The sequence below is a fragment of the Gallinula chloropus genome (genome assembly GCF_964237585.1).
Source record: "Gallinula chloropus genome assembly, chromosome: 14".
NCBI classification, from domain to species: domain Eukaryota; kingdom Metazoa; phylum Chordata; class Aves; order Gruiformes; family Rallidae; genus Gallinula; species Gallinula chloropus.
In genome coordinates this window covers 4787094-4803056 of record NC_140099.1, presented here as the reverse complement: position 1 = coordinate 4803056, position 15963 = coordinate 4787094, and the positions used below count along the sequence as shown (strand labels likewise).

The 15963-nt window shown below is 45.0% G+C and overlaps 1 protein-coding gene across 1 annotated transcript in view; it reads right to left on the bottom strand.

Moving 5' to 3' along the window:
* The window catches only part of RTN1 (reticulon 1), a gene marked incomplete at both ends in the record, with an annotated part of 113252 nt that extends 98379 nt beyond the window's left edge, over positions 1-14873 (bottom strand). The window contains one exon of the mRNA XM_084270758.1: positions 14684-14873. Within this exon, the coding sequence (XP_084126884.1) occupies positions 14684-14873 (190 nt within the window). The remainder of the gene's footprint in view (positions 1-14683) is intronic.
* Between the last annotated feature and the right edge of the window lie 1090 nt (positions 14874-15963).

The window sequence follows — 15963 nt, the reverse complement described above, 5'->3', positions numbered from 1 at the left end:
CAGAGGGGACAATATAAACATTTTTCAGTGGCTATTGCATGTGTAAAGGGTTTTGTATTAGCTAAATCTATATCTCATTTTCCTTCAAGGCTGGAGAAATTATTTTGGGGGGCAAAGAAATGTTTGCCAAAGCCAATGACAAGCATGTGTTTATCAGCACCAAGGAAAAATAAGCACTGAAATTTGCACAATCAAGTGCCTATACTTGAAAGATGTTTGCTCATTCCTCCAATCAAGGATCCTCGTTAAATAATCATGTGACTCATATAAGAGGCTACGCAGTGCAGCTCACATTTCGAATACCCATGTTCAGTCCATAAATCACAAATATAAAGGGAATCTTTTCCAAATCTGGTTCACAAGCTAGTCCGAGGAAACACTGTTTGCTCACTGATACTAACGCAGCTGGGAAGAGGTGCTACATTTCCTCATTCTTTGAGGAGGTCAGAAAATTCTAGTTAAAAGAATCATCTGGAAAAAGTAATTTCAGTTGTTGTTGTTTTTTTTTTTTTTGTCCAACTAATGATTTTTCCATCAAATGTATTTTTGTTTTAGAAAACTTTGAAACCAGATGTCAAGCATTTGACATGTGATTTTTCTTTTCTCTGCTGTCATTCTTCTTGCTTTCACCACTTTGTCAGAGGGCAGTGGTGACTCTGCACACAACCACTGCAGTTACCCATGGCACTGAATGACGGCGGTGATCCCAAGGACAAAGCAGATGCTGAACCAGCACTCGTACAGAGGCACTGAAACCTCTCTCCAGAGAGGATACACCTCACAACACACAGCTCTTTTCACCCTTTTAAGGCTGTCAGGGTGCATTTCCACAGCTCACGAATATCCAGCTCAGCCAGCTCTCCCTGGAAGGTGCTCCCGCTGCCTCTCACCCAGACTCCCAACATGCTCCCATAATCTGCTCAGGCTTTTGGTACCAAATACTTTACAAAGGTATTTAATAAGATGGGCCCCAAGACTGACTGAAGAACCCCACCAGCTGCTCCCATGCTGCCTGAGCATCTTCCTTTCAGCATAAACTGTCTGCTTTTTAGGTAACACACAGTGTGCCATGGCTGTATTGCCCTCCACCTTCTCCAGCTCAGCCAGCAATTTTCCACATACTACTGGGGAAGTACTGCCCTTCCAGTTGAGTAAATTAAATCAGTTTAAAAGTAAAGTACATTTAAAATCTTTTTTAAAGAGAAATTATGCTAGTAGCTCCAAGTAAACAAAGGGTGGAGGAGATGGGTTTGCTAGGAAAGTCTGTCTACAGAGCTCATGAATGCAGAGGAAGCAAAGAGACCTGCTGAGTTTCTAAACTTAACCCCCTACCACTACAAGCCTTCCTAATTCCCTCCAAAGCCTGATAGGAAACCCATTACTTGAGAAACCCAGACTCTTGAGAGTAGTTTGGATTTCTTCTGCTTGCTATTCAATTTCTCTCCATCGTGACTTTCTCTCCTCCCTAGCCTGAACACCCCTGTCCAGCTTTTACAATTCCTTCCTTGTGCCTCTCAGTATAACTCATTTCCAAGCACCAGGAGTGAACACCTTTCCTTCTGGACTTATTTGGATGAGCTCCTCTAATGCATCTTCTCAGAAACTGGCTTGTACCTGGCACAGCAGCACAGTTGTGACCACAAAACCAAGCAAGTAACACTGCAGGAAACAGGGTGTTTTGCTCACATCTAGCTACCTGGGGTACCTGGTGCTGGATGCGGGCAGGATGAGGATTCCTGGAAAGCCTTGGATCTTGCCTGCTCTGGCAGTTGCTGCCATCCAGCCAAATGGGTCTGAAATTGGTTGGAAACTCCTGGCACAGCTCATTCTTTTCTAAAATGCTGGTTAAACCACACAGCACAGGAAGGCTAAGGAAGCAGTTGTCATTGCAGCTCCAAGTGCAGGGTCAGGAAAGCGAGCCTGATGACTTCTAAAGCCTTCACTTCCTGTTCAGAGAGAAGCCTGCACTGCTTTACTGCTCACACAAAGTGGGAAGGGGAGGGTGTTTAAATAAGAAGTTGTCTTGTACAGATCCTAAGGAGAAACATTCAGATCTGCTGTCTTTCCTGCCTTGGCACCAGTATGCAAGTCACATTTTCAAGTGAGTAAGGGAGAGAGCACTACATAATTATTTTTATCCAAGGACATTAAGCAGCTGCTAGGTTGGGGAATGTTGATAGCTTTATGTCTTCTTCTTCACCACAGTGGTGGCAAAGTCACCTCCCATAAAGAGAGAAGAACCTGCCTGGTGTTATACTTTAACAGAAGTCAGATGGGCTGGGCCAAGAAGCAACTTCATTTTCACCAGTGACAGAGAACCAAGGTCACACTCCTGTTGAGTGCATTAAATAGGTGCTAACAAATCCTACTTGCTAGCACACTGGCTCTCAGATTTAATGGGTATGTTCAAGCTGAGAGTAAAGTGTGTTGATGTCGTTGCTCTTCAGACAGCAACAGCAAAGAACAAGTCGTAAAGGCAGGGTTGAAATTAAGCACACTGACTGTAGTTGTTTGTGTTTCTCCTGATGTTAGCTGGAAGTGGAGCTATTGCAAAAGAAATTCTGTCCCCTGGGAAAATTTCATATTATTTTCAATTTTCTTTTCATCTCAAATGAAGGGGAAACAGAAAACCTTTCTGTGGAAGAGAAAGCTCCACAGGAAAAAATGTTTGGAAATATTGAAACACGTTGCTTCAGCAAATTTAGCAATGTCAGTAGAGACAGCCAATAACACATGGTATTCCCTCTGTGGTGTTGAGCTGGAGGGTGAATGCCTTTGCAAAACATAACTAAGAATCCTTAATATGAGTTTAAAAGTGAAAAACAGGTGGAAAACCCCCAACTATCTTCATGCACCTAAGTAAAAATAGCTGCCCTACATTTTTCAGGAGAGAGGAATGACTTTTTGGAGTCTCAGCCTGAGAGGCCCCACAAACTGAGTCACCAAGGATGCAGCTGAGACCCCTGTGGAGCAGCCTGGCACTGCCTGGGCCTCAGCAGACCGAGACCTAGTTCAAATGCAGCTGCTGGAGACTACTTTTAAGACCCTTCACTTCATGGTGCATCTGTTGTCCTGTCAGCAAAATAGTCATGAAGATACTTCCTTAGGCTTTCTCCAAAATACAACCTGAGGAGGGCCAGCCTACTCTTTCATTCTGCACTTTTCACCGTCTCTTGGAGAGCAAAGGATGATGTTGGCAGAGAGCTGCCCAAGAGAAAGCAAATAGAGAGACATTATAAAGTAAGTCTCCAACTACTACAGTCTTGTTAAACTCCTAAGTTCCAGTAAATGCCAAAGGCACGAGTGGGTTATGAGCAGGGGAAGGGGAAATCTGAGTCCTAAGAATACGCTGGAGGATGTGACATTTCCATTTCCAAGATGTTGCTGATATGCTGAAAAATCCCTTTTCTGCCCATTTAAAACAGCTGGAACTTTGCTAAAATCAAACCCTCCCTATGAAACATCTTTTTTTTTTTTTGCAAATCAGCACATTCTGCAGCACATTTTTCTTGCCTTGGCGGGGAAGGAGGCGTCAGGAGTTACCACCCGGCTGCGATGACACCTCGTAGGAACAGTCAGAAGAAATTCCTGAAATCCTTATTGCTGAAGCTCAGGCTTTGGCTGATGCAGCAGAGGGACCATGTCCACTCGCCACTAGCAGCTGCAGGCAATTATCTGCAGCCTGAGATGGGGAAACATGGACCATATTTTATGCAGATGTCAGACTAAGAGAACAAGTAGTAGAAAAGGGAGTGACTGAAGCTGCACATCTGGGACCAGCTCACAGAACCATAAAGAACCAGCTTGAGATTCATTCTGTGTACATCACATTAGAAATTATCTTGATGACAGAGGAAAAAGAAACTAAGCTCTTCTGTGCACCTTCCTACTCTTTAGGGTGTGATCAGAGCATGTCTTCAGGGTTGCTATTAGCATTCTTCCACCAAAGCAGTCGCAGCAAAGCATTGAGCTCAAAGATGATGCTGGAAAGCTTCCCAGATTACATATTTCCTCTTTAATATATACCTCTGAGGATAATGCTAATCAAGGAGGCCGTGAAAGTGGTGAAACATCCTTAGACCCAGGTTGATTTATTAACAGTGGTCGCATTATTCTCTCTTGGAGAACAGTGTTACTATCCCAAGCTTCCATAAGAAAACCCAATAAATCTTGTTTGCTGGTAGGTTATCAAATAGAAGCTGACAATGTACTTGCACAGCAGATATGCATAAGTGCATTGCACAGTGTGATTCATCTGCAAAACATCTAGCATGTTGGATGCTCGATTTAAAGTAGGTTAGAAGAACGATTCATTAAAAAGCAACAGCAGAGAAGGTGTGGGGGGGAATGATGTATTTTCTGCTCACTCTTTGTTCAGCCCTCTCTCCTTGGATTGCTTTTGAATGGAGTTTGGATGGCATAGGGATGGACAACCATGTAAAAATACATGGAGCTAGATGAATATTACAAATGCCATCTTCATGGCCTGGCAGATCTACCAAATATTCCAGGGATTATACATGGTCTGTTTACCACGTTCAAAGTGAGAGCACATTGCATATATTTTACAAAGCACAAATCCTCAAGCCTGTCTCCTTAGCTTTGACATGAACTTCTACCACACAGCAACCAAATTATAGAGGCTAATGTCAGAAAGACTTTGGAGGAAAAAAAGTTCCCCAAATGGCAACTGGCTTTTACTGTGATAGCTGCTCAGATGATCCACTGTCATTTCCAGCAGTATTTTTAAAGAGTTGGGGAGGGGGAAAACCCACCAGAAAAAAAGTGCATGACATGGCAGTTCTAAAATAGAACAGAGAAATTTGCAAGCCAGAATTGGAATTCATATGTATTTGGAATAAATGTCCTGCTATAAAACCATATGTGGGCAAGGTACATTTCTAAACACCGCTACCAGCCAAATCAGGAGAAAAATATTAATTGATTTGGGAATTGTTTGAAAATATATACTATGTCTGATGGCAATTTGCTCAAAAAATTTGGTATTTCAGGAAATTCAGTCCTTTTTCCTGACATCAGCAGAGACAGGTATGCATTTCCAAAGGGGCACTTCCTACATCACCCATGTAAAAGTAACCCAGGTTTTACTCAGTGACTCTACATCTGTGCATGCAACCAATTATTTACCTGCTTCACTTTTCAGCCCTGTATGCAACATACCCCCATTAAGCACATATGAAACTTTTAAAATAGAGAATTAGATACCACCTACTAAGAGACCTGCTTCAAATTGTTCAGCAATGTAAAACTTCTTATGTTGCCTGTCACCAAGATGCCAGTTCCCAGCCAATTTGATGCAAGGATTTCTGCTCAAAGTGATGAACAAAGCTACTGCACAGAAGATCCAAACTCCTATTTTCTTTCATAAACAACAAGTTCAGAAGAGGCAGACTCCTCTGGGACATCTCCTGACTCTCACACATCATCCTGGAGCAGCTCCTTTGGGCCCAACACCTTTCCTACAAACTAATTACAGTCAGAGAATCACAGATCATATACACAGACTTTCAGGATAACCAGGAGATTCTGATAAATCAATTTTATATTCAGCCACAGTGATACTTTTGCTAGAGCAGTAGAGAAAACAGCAACAATGTGAATGCTGCATTATGATTTTTAAGGAACTGCAAAAGCTGCAAAAATCAGCCTCAGGTTTAGGTCAGCCCCACAACAAAGGCAACTGTCACAATTAAAGTTTAGTGCACAGCGATACTGAAGATTAGAGCATTTATTCAGTCAGTGAAGTTTATGGAAACTATAAACCTTTGTAATAAAAAGGAATTAAAAAAAAAATAGCAGAATGACCAACATGGTATATCCTAAGACAGAGATGAGTGCTACCCAGTAGATGAAAGAACAGTGAGGAAAATTAGGATACACGTTTTTATAACTTTTATAAGGGGTGGGAGGAGGCATTTCCCTTTTTACTACAATCAGTCTGCAAATAACATGTGATTACTGTTCATACCGTACAGCTACACCTGCCCACAGAGCAGCTAAGCCTCCTGTTCAGCTGGAGTGCACCTTTCATTTCCAGTGTGTTGCATTGTGCTTTGCTGCTGAAGTCAACAGGAATGAAAACAGCCCGAAACGCGTACGGGCAGCAAGTACGTCTCTCCTGCCTCGAAATTAAGGACATGGAGGGAAAGACCTAATTAACACTTACTGGCATTCAGATCCAACCCCCCCTCCCTCCCATCCATCTGCAGTCAGTGGAGAGATGGTACCCGTGAAACCTCCTTGCACCCTCCTACAAAGCAGAGGGGGATGCTGCTCTGTAGATGAGAGTGGAGATGAGATGCTGCATCCCCCGGGTCTGCCTGCTGCAGGTTTTCACCTCTGGCCTCGGTGCACGTTCCTCACACAGAGAGGGAAATGCTGCTGACCCACATACGGGTGAACGCTCACGGAGCGATGGCAGACTTGGAGTGACTTCTAGGCTTTCTTTGCTCAGGATCTAGACCTTTGGCCTGCCAATGATCTGGGGATTAAAAGCATTTCCTAGCAGAGATATTGTGCTGGCTATATGTGCGTGTTGGGATCTATATGAGGTGAGGGGGTCCGCATCTCCCTGGCATGCAAAATGCTGTCTTTTGGTGGGTATCAACCTTGCTACCTCAAAGTTTGGAGGGCAGGATTAGGCCTGTAAAAGGCAAAACTCCCTTGCTGATTGCAAGCCATAAATGCAGTGTACCTCTCCAACTCATTTAGAGGCACCCCTAAGTCCTTTCAGGAGCAGTGCATAAGGGGCCAGACCCAGCAGAAGAAAGTGAGTCCAAACTCCAGCAGCTGCCTGCAGCTTCTCTCTGCACAGCTGTGCTGCAGAGGCTGCATTGAGTGAGGATCTTCATGCTCTTTCATCATACAGGCAGTGACAAACGCAGCACAGGCAGGGCAAGGTTGGGATGTCATTCGGATCTGGCAGCAAGGAGCTCCTGAGGCTGTGCCCTGATGCCACGGTTCCCCCTCCTCAGCCACGGGGCTCACCCAGGGGAGCCCACATGTGCACCCGAGTCATGGGTGATAAAAAACCCACCATCTCAGAGACAAGAGCAGCACAAGATCCCCAGGGGCTGGGAGAAGGTAGGTTTCCAGTCTGAAAAGACTGCCCCATACACAGGCTTTTTACTGACCGTGATTAACAAGCCCTTCAATGTCTTTAAAGCTATCAACAATAAATCAGCTCAGTTAATAAATTCAGCACTACTAAAAAATAAGACATAATTCATGTTCTGAGTGGCACAGTAAAACCTTGAGCTGATATAACTCTGCAGGTCTGCCGAGTCACGCCAGCACACAAAGCATCCTTCAGCGAGGATCCTCCCATCAGCATCCCCCTGTGCTTTGTCCTCACCTGTACCCAAACACACACCCCGCTGCAGCACCACATCCAGGATGGGAGTTACTGCTATGTGAAGGAGATGCTGGAAATGCCACAGTTGTTAACAGCAATCATGTCAAAACAATCTCTGAAGAACCAGCTACCTCTTCTGATAGGAGGTCTCATGGTAACTGAAGGCTGTATCAAGGACAGACATGTCATTACAGCAGTGAAAGAAATATTCAAAGAACTCTTCTAGCAGCTGTTATTTAAATAAAGGTGGAAAAGCCCACCTTTAAGGAATATTAAAGTATAAAGCCAATGCTTATGAAATAACACCTTAATATTTGAGACAGACTTACGAAGGATGTAGTAATTTCCAACAATTTTTAGTCTCACCTGGATATATAGACAATAGATAAAAATATATAACAACAACATTATAATGATTTTCATTCCAAAATTTCTATGTCTTTAAATGTTAATTTTCACAGTGCTGTAATGAGATTGGTGCCTCCATTTTACACGTAGGTGACCTGAAGCAGTCTGGACTAATGGGTAATAAAGCAAATTTATTCATGATACATCTTCTACTTCATTTATCCCTAAATTCAGCAAAACACATGCTCACCTTTATGCATATGCTTAAGACCATCCTAATTTTTATTAGCAGTTAAGAACGTGCTTATGTTCCACATAATTGGGATCTTAAATTCTTAATTGAAATAAGGAGGACTGAAATAGGTGATTAAGGTCCCCTCTATTTCAAGTCTTGTCTTGCAGGTGAGTGCCAAGAATTTATTCTCACTGTTGAAGGTACTGGGTTTCTTAGAGGAACAGGCTGGCCATAAATCAGAATTGTCTTAAACTAACAGAATACTAAATGTGGGGTGTGATCCTGAGTGCTGAATCATGCCAAGTCTACAGCAGCACATATATTTACTTTCCCTAGAATAGAAAACTAATTACAAATAATGCTTCATTACTTCAAACCTGGTTTGCTATGCAATGGCCTTCTTGTCTTTTGAAAAAAAAAAAAACAAACCCACCAACAAGCAACCCAAGAAAAACAAGAACAAAACCAGACACAAGGACATAAATGGTACATTAAAAATGAAAAAGATTTAATATGGAATTGGCCCATTTTAGAGGTACTAACTACTTAGGAGGGAAAGTGATGCAAATTTCTAAGTCACCCACTTATAAAGCTTCATTCCCTGTTGATGATGTGGACCTGCAGCACAACTCCTTGGGTATTTCAGGAACTTTGAACTAAAACACACATGCACAAAATATTTAGGTCTTGGGACCAGGTCAGGTCTCAGGTTCTAAAGCAGAGCCAAACAGTAGTCCTGAGCATTGTGGGTCAAATCCAAGCCACACAGTTGGGCTGGCATCCCTTTGTGGGACAATCTGTGAAGAAATGATAAACAGACCTGTGGGATCTGCCCAAACTTTTCCATGAGGACCGAGCCTGAGGTGGCACACAGGCTCAGCTGGGGTTGCTGTCCCCAGGCTGACCAAGAGAACATGCTGAGTGAGCATGTACCACACACTGCAGTTCAGAGGGGGAAAAACAAGGTGTAAGACATGCCATTGGATGGCATTTCCAGAGCTGCAGTAAAAAGGAGGCAGGTGTGCCTCTAAGGACCCTTAAATCAAGGATATATAGTGAACCATCCAGCCCAGGGGAGACTCACAGCCCAGGAAATACTGCAATACAAAAAAACCCCAACAATGCTTGCTGCAACTGGAACATCCAAAATCTCTTCCCTCCATGCCATTCTCCTCCTCCCCAACCTCTCCTCAGTTCCTTGCCTATAAATAAAACATTTCATTACCGAGTGATGAAGATTAAAATAAGGCAGGTGAATCACCCTCCCTGGTACTACTCAGCTCTTTCATCTGCCTTATCCTCTTCCTCAATCCATTTGCAGCCCTGAAGGCTGAAGAAAATTCATCAGCATGGAAGTCAAAGTGGGGATGGAGCTACCTGCATCCCTCTGGGGAACAGGGCAAAGCCAGCTGCATTTTGATCTGTATGGAGTTGGGAACTACTCTGCTGCACAGATTTTTAACCAGGACGATTTACACACCTCCAATAGGACTTTTCACCCCCAGAGACAGAGCACTTGCTGGTGGAGCCCAACAGGAGTTGTTGCTCCTGCTTCACCCAAGTGGGAATGGAGGATGGTATTTCAATAGGATATTTTTTTTGGATGACTGATTGCAGGCTGTGACAAAATGGCCCCTTTGTCAAGCTTCATGAGAATTACAGGAACAGAAGGATCCAGGAAGAAATCTACAGTGTTTCTGTCCTTCTCTGCAAAATCTGCTTGCACTCACAAAACCCCAGGGAGTGGGGAAAGCCTCTACCCAATGTTCTCCATTGCCTTCACACCAGTATGTCAGAGGTTTTGAGGGTCTAATCCAGGGAGCAGAGAAAAATTAAATTTAATTCTCTAAATCAGCAAGGACTAAAATGTCAATAATAGAGCTGGCAGGAATATATATTCTTCCAAGTGAGACTAAATCTGCCTCAGTTGCTTAAATCTGAGCAAGATTGCATAACAGTTGAGGACTTCAAACAGCTTCATAGGCTTCCCTGTGGCATATGTGAATCCACCTTATCAAGACTCTTTCTGCAGCAACTTGAAAAATCAGGTTTTGGATCTTGGCCTTTGCAGTGCATATGGCCTTGAGCAGCACAGTGCCACGGGTGCTTAGGGAGAGTGAACTCTTACTAAACAGTGCTTGGAAAGGGGTGAGAAGGTCATGAAGAGCAGCTGAGCCAGTTGCCTTGGGGAACCTGCTGCATTTGGATGTGCTCCAACATCCCCAAGAAGCATCAGTGTCAAACCCAAGCAGTGCAAACGTTCATGTTCATACCCATTTCTCTCCATCCAGGTGAATCATGTGGCTCTCAAGCTGTCTGAAAACTATGAAACACCTTTCTCATGTTGAGATGTAAAGCTGCCAGTAACTCACTCTCTCCAGTGACTGGAAAGAAACAATAAACTGAGATTTAGAGGTGAAGCATTATCAGTACAGACACAGGTTGATGCTAGGAACACCTCACTGCAGTGCCTTGCTAACAGGTGTTTGGTGGGTTAAGTTCATAGTGAGACCATGTGGGTACACAGCACACGCTTTCAAACTCAACATCTACAAATCATGTGAATTAGAAAGGGTTGTTTGGGGTTTTTTTTTTAAATGTCTCTACTAAAAACACTGAGACTAGAGACTCCATCCTTGTCACAAAGCAGAAGGAGCCAAGACCACTCATGGTCTTGTGAGCTCCATCTACAGCCATCAGAGCATGAAAAAGTCCTGGGATTTGGGATCTTACTGCTCCTCAGCAGGCAGAGTCTGTTCCTCCACTCACCTGCCTCATCCAAGCAGCTTCTATGCTCTCCTTCCTGCCTTGCCTTGTTGGTACATACCACATGAGTGCCATTCAGTCCCATAACTGCAGGATTTTCATGCCACTGAGGTACCTTGGTATACCCCAAGAAACCTCTGGCTGCTGTTCCAGGTGGGTTCCCATAGGCCATCTTTGCCATTCCATTGTGTCCCCATAGACACATCCAAGTTGTTAATGCCATCTCCTATGGCATCTCCCCTCCTACTTTGGGCAGCTGGACCTCACCTGTGACCTATCTTTGGAGGCAGCTGGAAATGGGTCAGAATTGTCAGGGATGTCCAGACTGCTGTAGCCAGTCTGAAGGCAAAGAGCATCACACTGCCAGTATGAGCAGGCAGGGATCACCAGCAGCTCTCAGTGAGTACCACTGCCTGGAACTCACCCTACAGATACCCACCAATGCACAAGGCTGCGTACAACCTCCCAGATCCTGACACTGGCATCACCATTTGTATGAGTTCCTGCTCTTCCCCCCCCCCAAACACACCTGCACTGTGGAGGTACAGCCTGTTCTTACATTTTGCCATTTCTCTGAAGTGAAACCATATGTATTTATCCTGGGGAATGCCTGGTAGCCTCTGTAATATTTTTGGAAATAATTCTTTTCAAGGAATTTTAATCACTGTTGATGTATAAAAATAAATAACAGAATCTGTGACCAGATGGTGTGTTGGGTGACATGGGGCTCTCTTCACCAACATACAACTGCTCACCAGCCTTTCAGGACTGCTTCAGTCTCCAGCCCTTGCAAGAGCTTCCTGCAAGCTCCTCTCACCCTGAAAGAAATTAATCTTTGGGAAGCAAAGAAATGCTCCATTTGAGGGAGAGAAACACTTTCAGCAAAATCCAGAGGCCAAGTATAAAAGCAAGAGAAATGCCTCTGTCCCTGCCCAGAAGCTACTGGAGCTGATGGCCACAGTAGTTCTGCAGGAGGAGAAGCAGATGTGGGATCTGCAGCTCCTTGTTGCCCTGACTTTGCTTGGAAATCTCTGCTCTTTCCACTCCTCGTGGGAATTTTTTGGGCAGCCCCCATAGTTGCCGACTTGGGTTGATCTGCAGAACGGGGAGTGAAATCCATCGCTGTTCATCATTCAGAAACCACTCCAAGGTTTTGACACAAAGCCAGGTTGGCTCAAAGCCGGGCCCAGGGCCAGCTTGAAAATATTCCTGAACCTTTCAACAATCCCTGGCTGGTTTTCAAACTTAAAACAAAAGCCGAGATCAGGGAAAGTTTGCAAATTTTTAGGTTGTATAAGAAAACTTCTGTACAACTCGTGATAAATTCCCACCATTTATTTTTAGTTATTTGCAGTTATTTTTATGCTAGGAGAATCTCTCAGTCTCCAAACTCAGCTCTTTCCTGAAAGAACATAACCATGTTTTTCACAAAAAAAGACTGCTGGAGGGTTTTGGGTTTTTTTCCACAAAAAGAGAGGTGTGGAGGAAGATACAGGATGTGTTGGGAAACTACCTGGAAAACATACTGTCCAGTTCACTCTTGTTCCTTATCTAAAGTGTCCAGAGGTACCCCATCATACAGGGAGTCTTTTTATGGCAAATTATGGCACTGTTGTAAGTTGCTGGAGCTAAGTATCTCCTGCTGGGTCAATTCCTACAGCATAGGAACACACAGGAATCCCCCCCTGAGTAGGAGAATTAAAGAGTTTTCTGAAATACTTGGCAGGTTTAGATATTCAGCAATATGACAGACCTCTTATTCAGCAACATAAGGATATTTAGTCACACAAAGACAACAGGGAAATTATTTACTTCCTCTGGTGAAAGGAGCAGGGTCTGAAGCTGTCTAGGTAATATGGAACAGAAATACAGGTGCTGCAGACACAAATGGAAAAGGAGATGGTATGCGCAGGACCGCACTGGTTGGGATGCTGTTCTGCCTGCCATGGTCGGCTAGACACAGCACCACACAGCAGTTACTTTATTAGGCAGGGAGAACAAAATGGGAAATGCTTAAAACAAGTATACTACTCTTATGATATTGCTAATTGGACATTCTGTTCAAAACCCCAATATATCTGTATTGCTCATTTTATCTCCACCTTGACACAGCTTGACACATGCAAACATGGTTAAAGCCTCTTTGCAGAGGATTCCAAATGTTGAAAAATATTTTCTTTGCTTTCCTTTTTCCTTTTCTTCCTTCTTTCTTTTTCTTTTCCCTTTCTTTTCCTTTCTTCCTTCCTTTCACCCTGTCTATTCAGCATTCTATAAGCCTGAATCTACAGACCAGGTTAAGCTTCATTAGATATAAGCAGTATCACAGTCATTCAACTTAATAGGGATTTACACAATTTGAAAGACCACCCCTCTTTGTTCTGTATGCTAAGATCCAGCATGGCCATATTTTTATCCATCAGCAAACAAGAGCTCACAAGATCCTTTCCCCCTTCTTCATGTCATGATACTGGTGTGACCCTACCCAGAGACCCCAATCCTGCCTCTTCCCACCCCTCCCCTTCACACACACCCCCTGCACCTAGAACAGCTTTACATTACAAGCCATCTGCCTCTCTCTCCAGTAAAGTCACGTTTCACAACCTACCACTCAGCTCAGCGAATGAGCAGCACATCAGCAGATTTGCTGCCTGCCCAAAGCTACAAAACAGCAAAACATTTCCCACATCAGCCGATGGGCGTTAGATCCCATTTTACTACTGAACTCGGGAGCATCAAGCAGACAGAAAAGCACCAGGGAAACATCCATGTTGAGAGCACACACACACACACACAGCTGCACACTCAGACCCTGAAAAAACCCTACAGATGGGTATCAGTGGAATAATACATGTAGTCATGCCGACCGTGTTGTTTCTGGCCAGCTACACTTTGTGCTGATTGCCTGGAGGGGATTAGAAAGGACTCAGCCCCAAAACGCAGTTCCTAATGCTCCTGCAGCTATTGCATAACGGAGACCGATTCCTGTCCCAAGCCCTGACCCTCAACTTACTCAAGACAAGTTTAATGCTGCCAGCCTACATAATGGAAACATCTATTTCCTAGTGAAGAGGAACCTAGACAGGATCTACCAGCTTGCCCAGGGCTGGGTTATTTGGTTATATGGGTTCACTGATGGGAAGTGATGGGAAAGAATGTAGGGAAGTGTCACCAAGAAGGAAATGGAGTATTTTTTTCCCCCAAATGTTTCTAGCTACTTCAGCTACTGGAAGCTGAAGCCTTCTGGGATTCATTAGCAGATATACACCTGCTCTTAATACATCCACCAAAGAAATGAACTCTAAACTATGGGCAAATCATTCACATCTCCAAAATAAACTGAAAATCAATGAACTGCAGACCCTAGCTAAACTAAATGCAGCTTAAGTCAAATGCACCTAAAAAGGCAAAAGGAGGAAAACACAGCAGCCAAAAAGTCCATGATTAAATGGACATGTCTCAAAAGCACGCCAAAAATACACAAACACTTCAGAACAAGCTCTCCATTAAAAGCTACATGTGAAAATAACAGAAAGGGCCATGCAAGGATTCCAGGTGCTTGGGGAAATATCTGAAGTAGCTCCTTTGAGAACTGTCACTCCAGATGTGTACAGGTGTACAATGATTTAGGACAGAGTCCCACCAAGTCAGGTGAAATCAAATGCCCTCCGACATCTGACTGAAATCTGGACATCCAGTGCCTAGCAAACTGCAAGGAGCTTTAGAGAACTTGGCTGGGTCCTGCATCCTCCCTCCCCCACATCAGCACAAATTATTCTTTCTAAAGGCCGCAATTCCTCCTTATTTTCTGTTTTCCTACATGCGCTCACTAGCTCATTAGTAATGTTTCCAAGCAGCCAGGCTGGGAGAAGAACGGGGGAAGGGACAGGGACGAGACAACCAGGAGATGCTGCTGCCAGGCCCCCTTTGTTGAGCATCCCTGGGTACCCCTCGCCTTTTACCTGGGGATGCAGTCGCCATAGCAACGGGCGGGTGTTCCCTGGCGGAGCCGAAAACCAGCTGTTCCCGCTGCTGAGCCCCATCTCCATCCCGCAGCGGAGCCCCAGCTGCATACTGGTCCGCCCCGTCCGCAGCCCAGTGCACCCCAGTGCCCGCCAGCAGCAGGTCCTGGGGGTCCGGCGGGGCTGACATGCTGCCTGCAAGGCGGCCGCTCGTCTCCGGCTCTCGGGCTGCAGCGGGAACCACCGGAAAAGCTGCGGTGGCCGCCGAGGGCTGAACGGTGATGCGGCCGCGCTGGAATCTGGCCGGCTGCGGGGACTCGGAGCCGCTGCTGCTGCTGCTGTTGCTGTATCTCCACTAGCGCTTATTACGCAGGTGAAAATGGCTTGTTTAGTTGGAGCCTTCCAGCCCTTGCGTCACCCTGTGGCTGGCATATCACAGGGCAGGAATCTGCCAGCCTGGCTGCTGCTCTCCCCCGTTTAACTGCTTCAGCAGGGTAGGCATCGGCTGGTGTGTATGAGGGAAGAAATGCCCCCTTCCAGGCAGGCACACGCCCCCCTCGCCTCTCCTGCGGTCCCCCACGCAACGCGCATCCCCCTCCTCTGCATCCCTTCCTCGCTAGAGCATCCGAGGAAAGACGCAGCTCCTCCTGCCCCTCCAGGCTTGGTGGAGAAGGGAAACACAGCCCACCGTGAAGCGCATCCTAAAAGCTCCCCATTCCCCCCCCTCTCTCCGCCAGCGCCCCAAGCCAGCGGAAGAAGCCACACTCTGCTCCCCAGCACCTGGGTTTGTTTACCCAGTTGGCTCCTTTCTGTTTGCAGCCACACCAGGGAGATGATCACAGCTTATTGCATCTAAATGACACTTGTCAAAATAAACTCACAGCAGGTGTCTGTCTGTGTGCCTTTTTTTCCCCCCTTTCTTTGCTTTCTTTCTTTTTTTTTCTCTTTTTTTTTCCCTTGGTGTGCCATTGTATTTGCTTGCTTACTGTCTCAGGGAAGTAGTTGCTTAGAGGTGATGGCAACTGTCAGGGATCCTTGCTGCTAGTGAGAGCAGCAATGGTATGAGATAGCAAAGGAGAAAGTCCCAGGCAGGATCTGTGACACTTCCCAAGTGAACTGGGAACCAGTATCCTTGCCATCCTTCCACAGCTGAGGAAACAGTCAGGTAAATGGTATGGGATCATTCCTGTGAGGTGTGGTGCTCCAGCACTGACAGGTCAAAATAGGAAGAGCTCTATATTGTAACATGACAAGTCAAGCTATAAAGTGGAGCGTAATTA